General features: G+C 56.4%; 1 protein-coding gene across 1 annotated transcript in view; it reads left to right on the forward strand.

Annotated features, from left to right (window-relative positions):
* Positions 1 to 197: 197 nt before the first annotated feature.
* EMH_0057940 (uncharacterized protein) overlaps positions 198 to 789 on the forward strand; it is a gene marked incomplete at both ends in the record, with an annotated part of 1,287 nt that continues 695 nt past the window's right edge. Inside the window, 2 exons of the mRNA XM_013497525.1 lie at positions 198 to 251; positions 629 to 787. Of these exons, the coding sequence (XP_013352979.1) occupies positions 198 to 251; positions 629 to 787 (213 nt within the window). The remainder of the gene's footprint in view (positions 252 to 628; positions 788 to 789) is intronic.

Below are 789 nucleotides of genomic sequence, written 5' to 3' on the forward strand. Positions count from 1 at the left end.
ACAGAGACAGCAGCAACTCCTCTCTATATATGTTTAATGTGTTGCTGCTGTATTCCTTAGAACGACAACAGTACTCTGATGTCTTGAGATTTCTCCTGCTGCTGCTGCTGTTGCTGCTGCTGCTGCTGCTGCTGCTGCTGCTGCTGCTGTGTGCTGTGCTGCAGCACGGGCCCTCCTCAGGGCGGCCGTCGGCGAATATGTGGGGGAAAATTACAGAGTCCTTCAGCAAGGTCAAAAAAAAGGCAGATGAGGTGCTGCTGCTGCTGCTGCTGTTGCTGCTGCTGCTGCTGCTGCTGTTGCTGCTGATGATGGTGGTTCTCTTGCTGATGATGATGGTGCAGTTGCTGCTCTTGCTGCTGCTGTTGATGTTTGTTCTTCTTCTGCTGCTGCTGCTTATGTTGTTGCTCGTGCTGCTGCTGCTGTTGCTGCTGTTGTTGTTGGCGTTAGCTGCGATACATTGCTGCTGCTGCTGCTGCTGCTGCGCTTAGCGAAGCTCAGACACACCCAATAGCAGCCGCATCAGCAGCAGCAGCAGCTGCTGCTGCTGCTGCTGTTAATACCGCTGCTCCTGCTGCTGCTGCTGCTGCTGCTAATACCGCTGCTGCTGCTGCTGCTGCTGCTGCTGCAGGTTGCGAGCTCAGTTCAATCGGGGACGGCTCTGCTGTCTCGGGCGCGGGATGTGCTGCTGACGTTTGGGGGGGGTCACGAGACAGCAGCAGCAGCAGCAGCAGCAGCAGCAGCAGCAGCAGGGTTTGTGGGGCTAACAGCAGAACAGCTGCTGCTGCTGCT

The sequence above is a fragment of the Eimeria mitis genome, genomic scaffold (genome assembly GCF_000499745.2).
Source record: "Eimeria mitis Houghton genomic scaffold, Emh_scaff2733, whole genome shotgun sequence".
NCBI lineage: Eukaryota > Apicomplexa > Conoidasida > Eucoccidiorida > Eimeriidae > Eimeria > Eimeria mitis.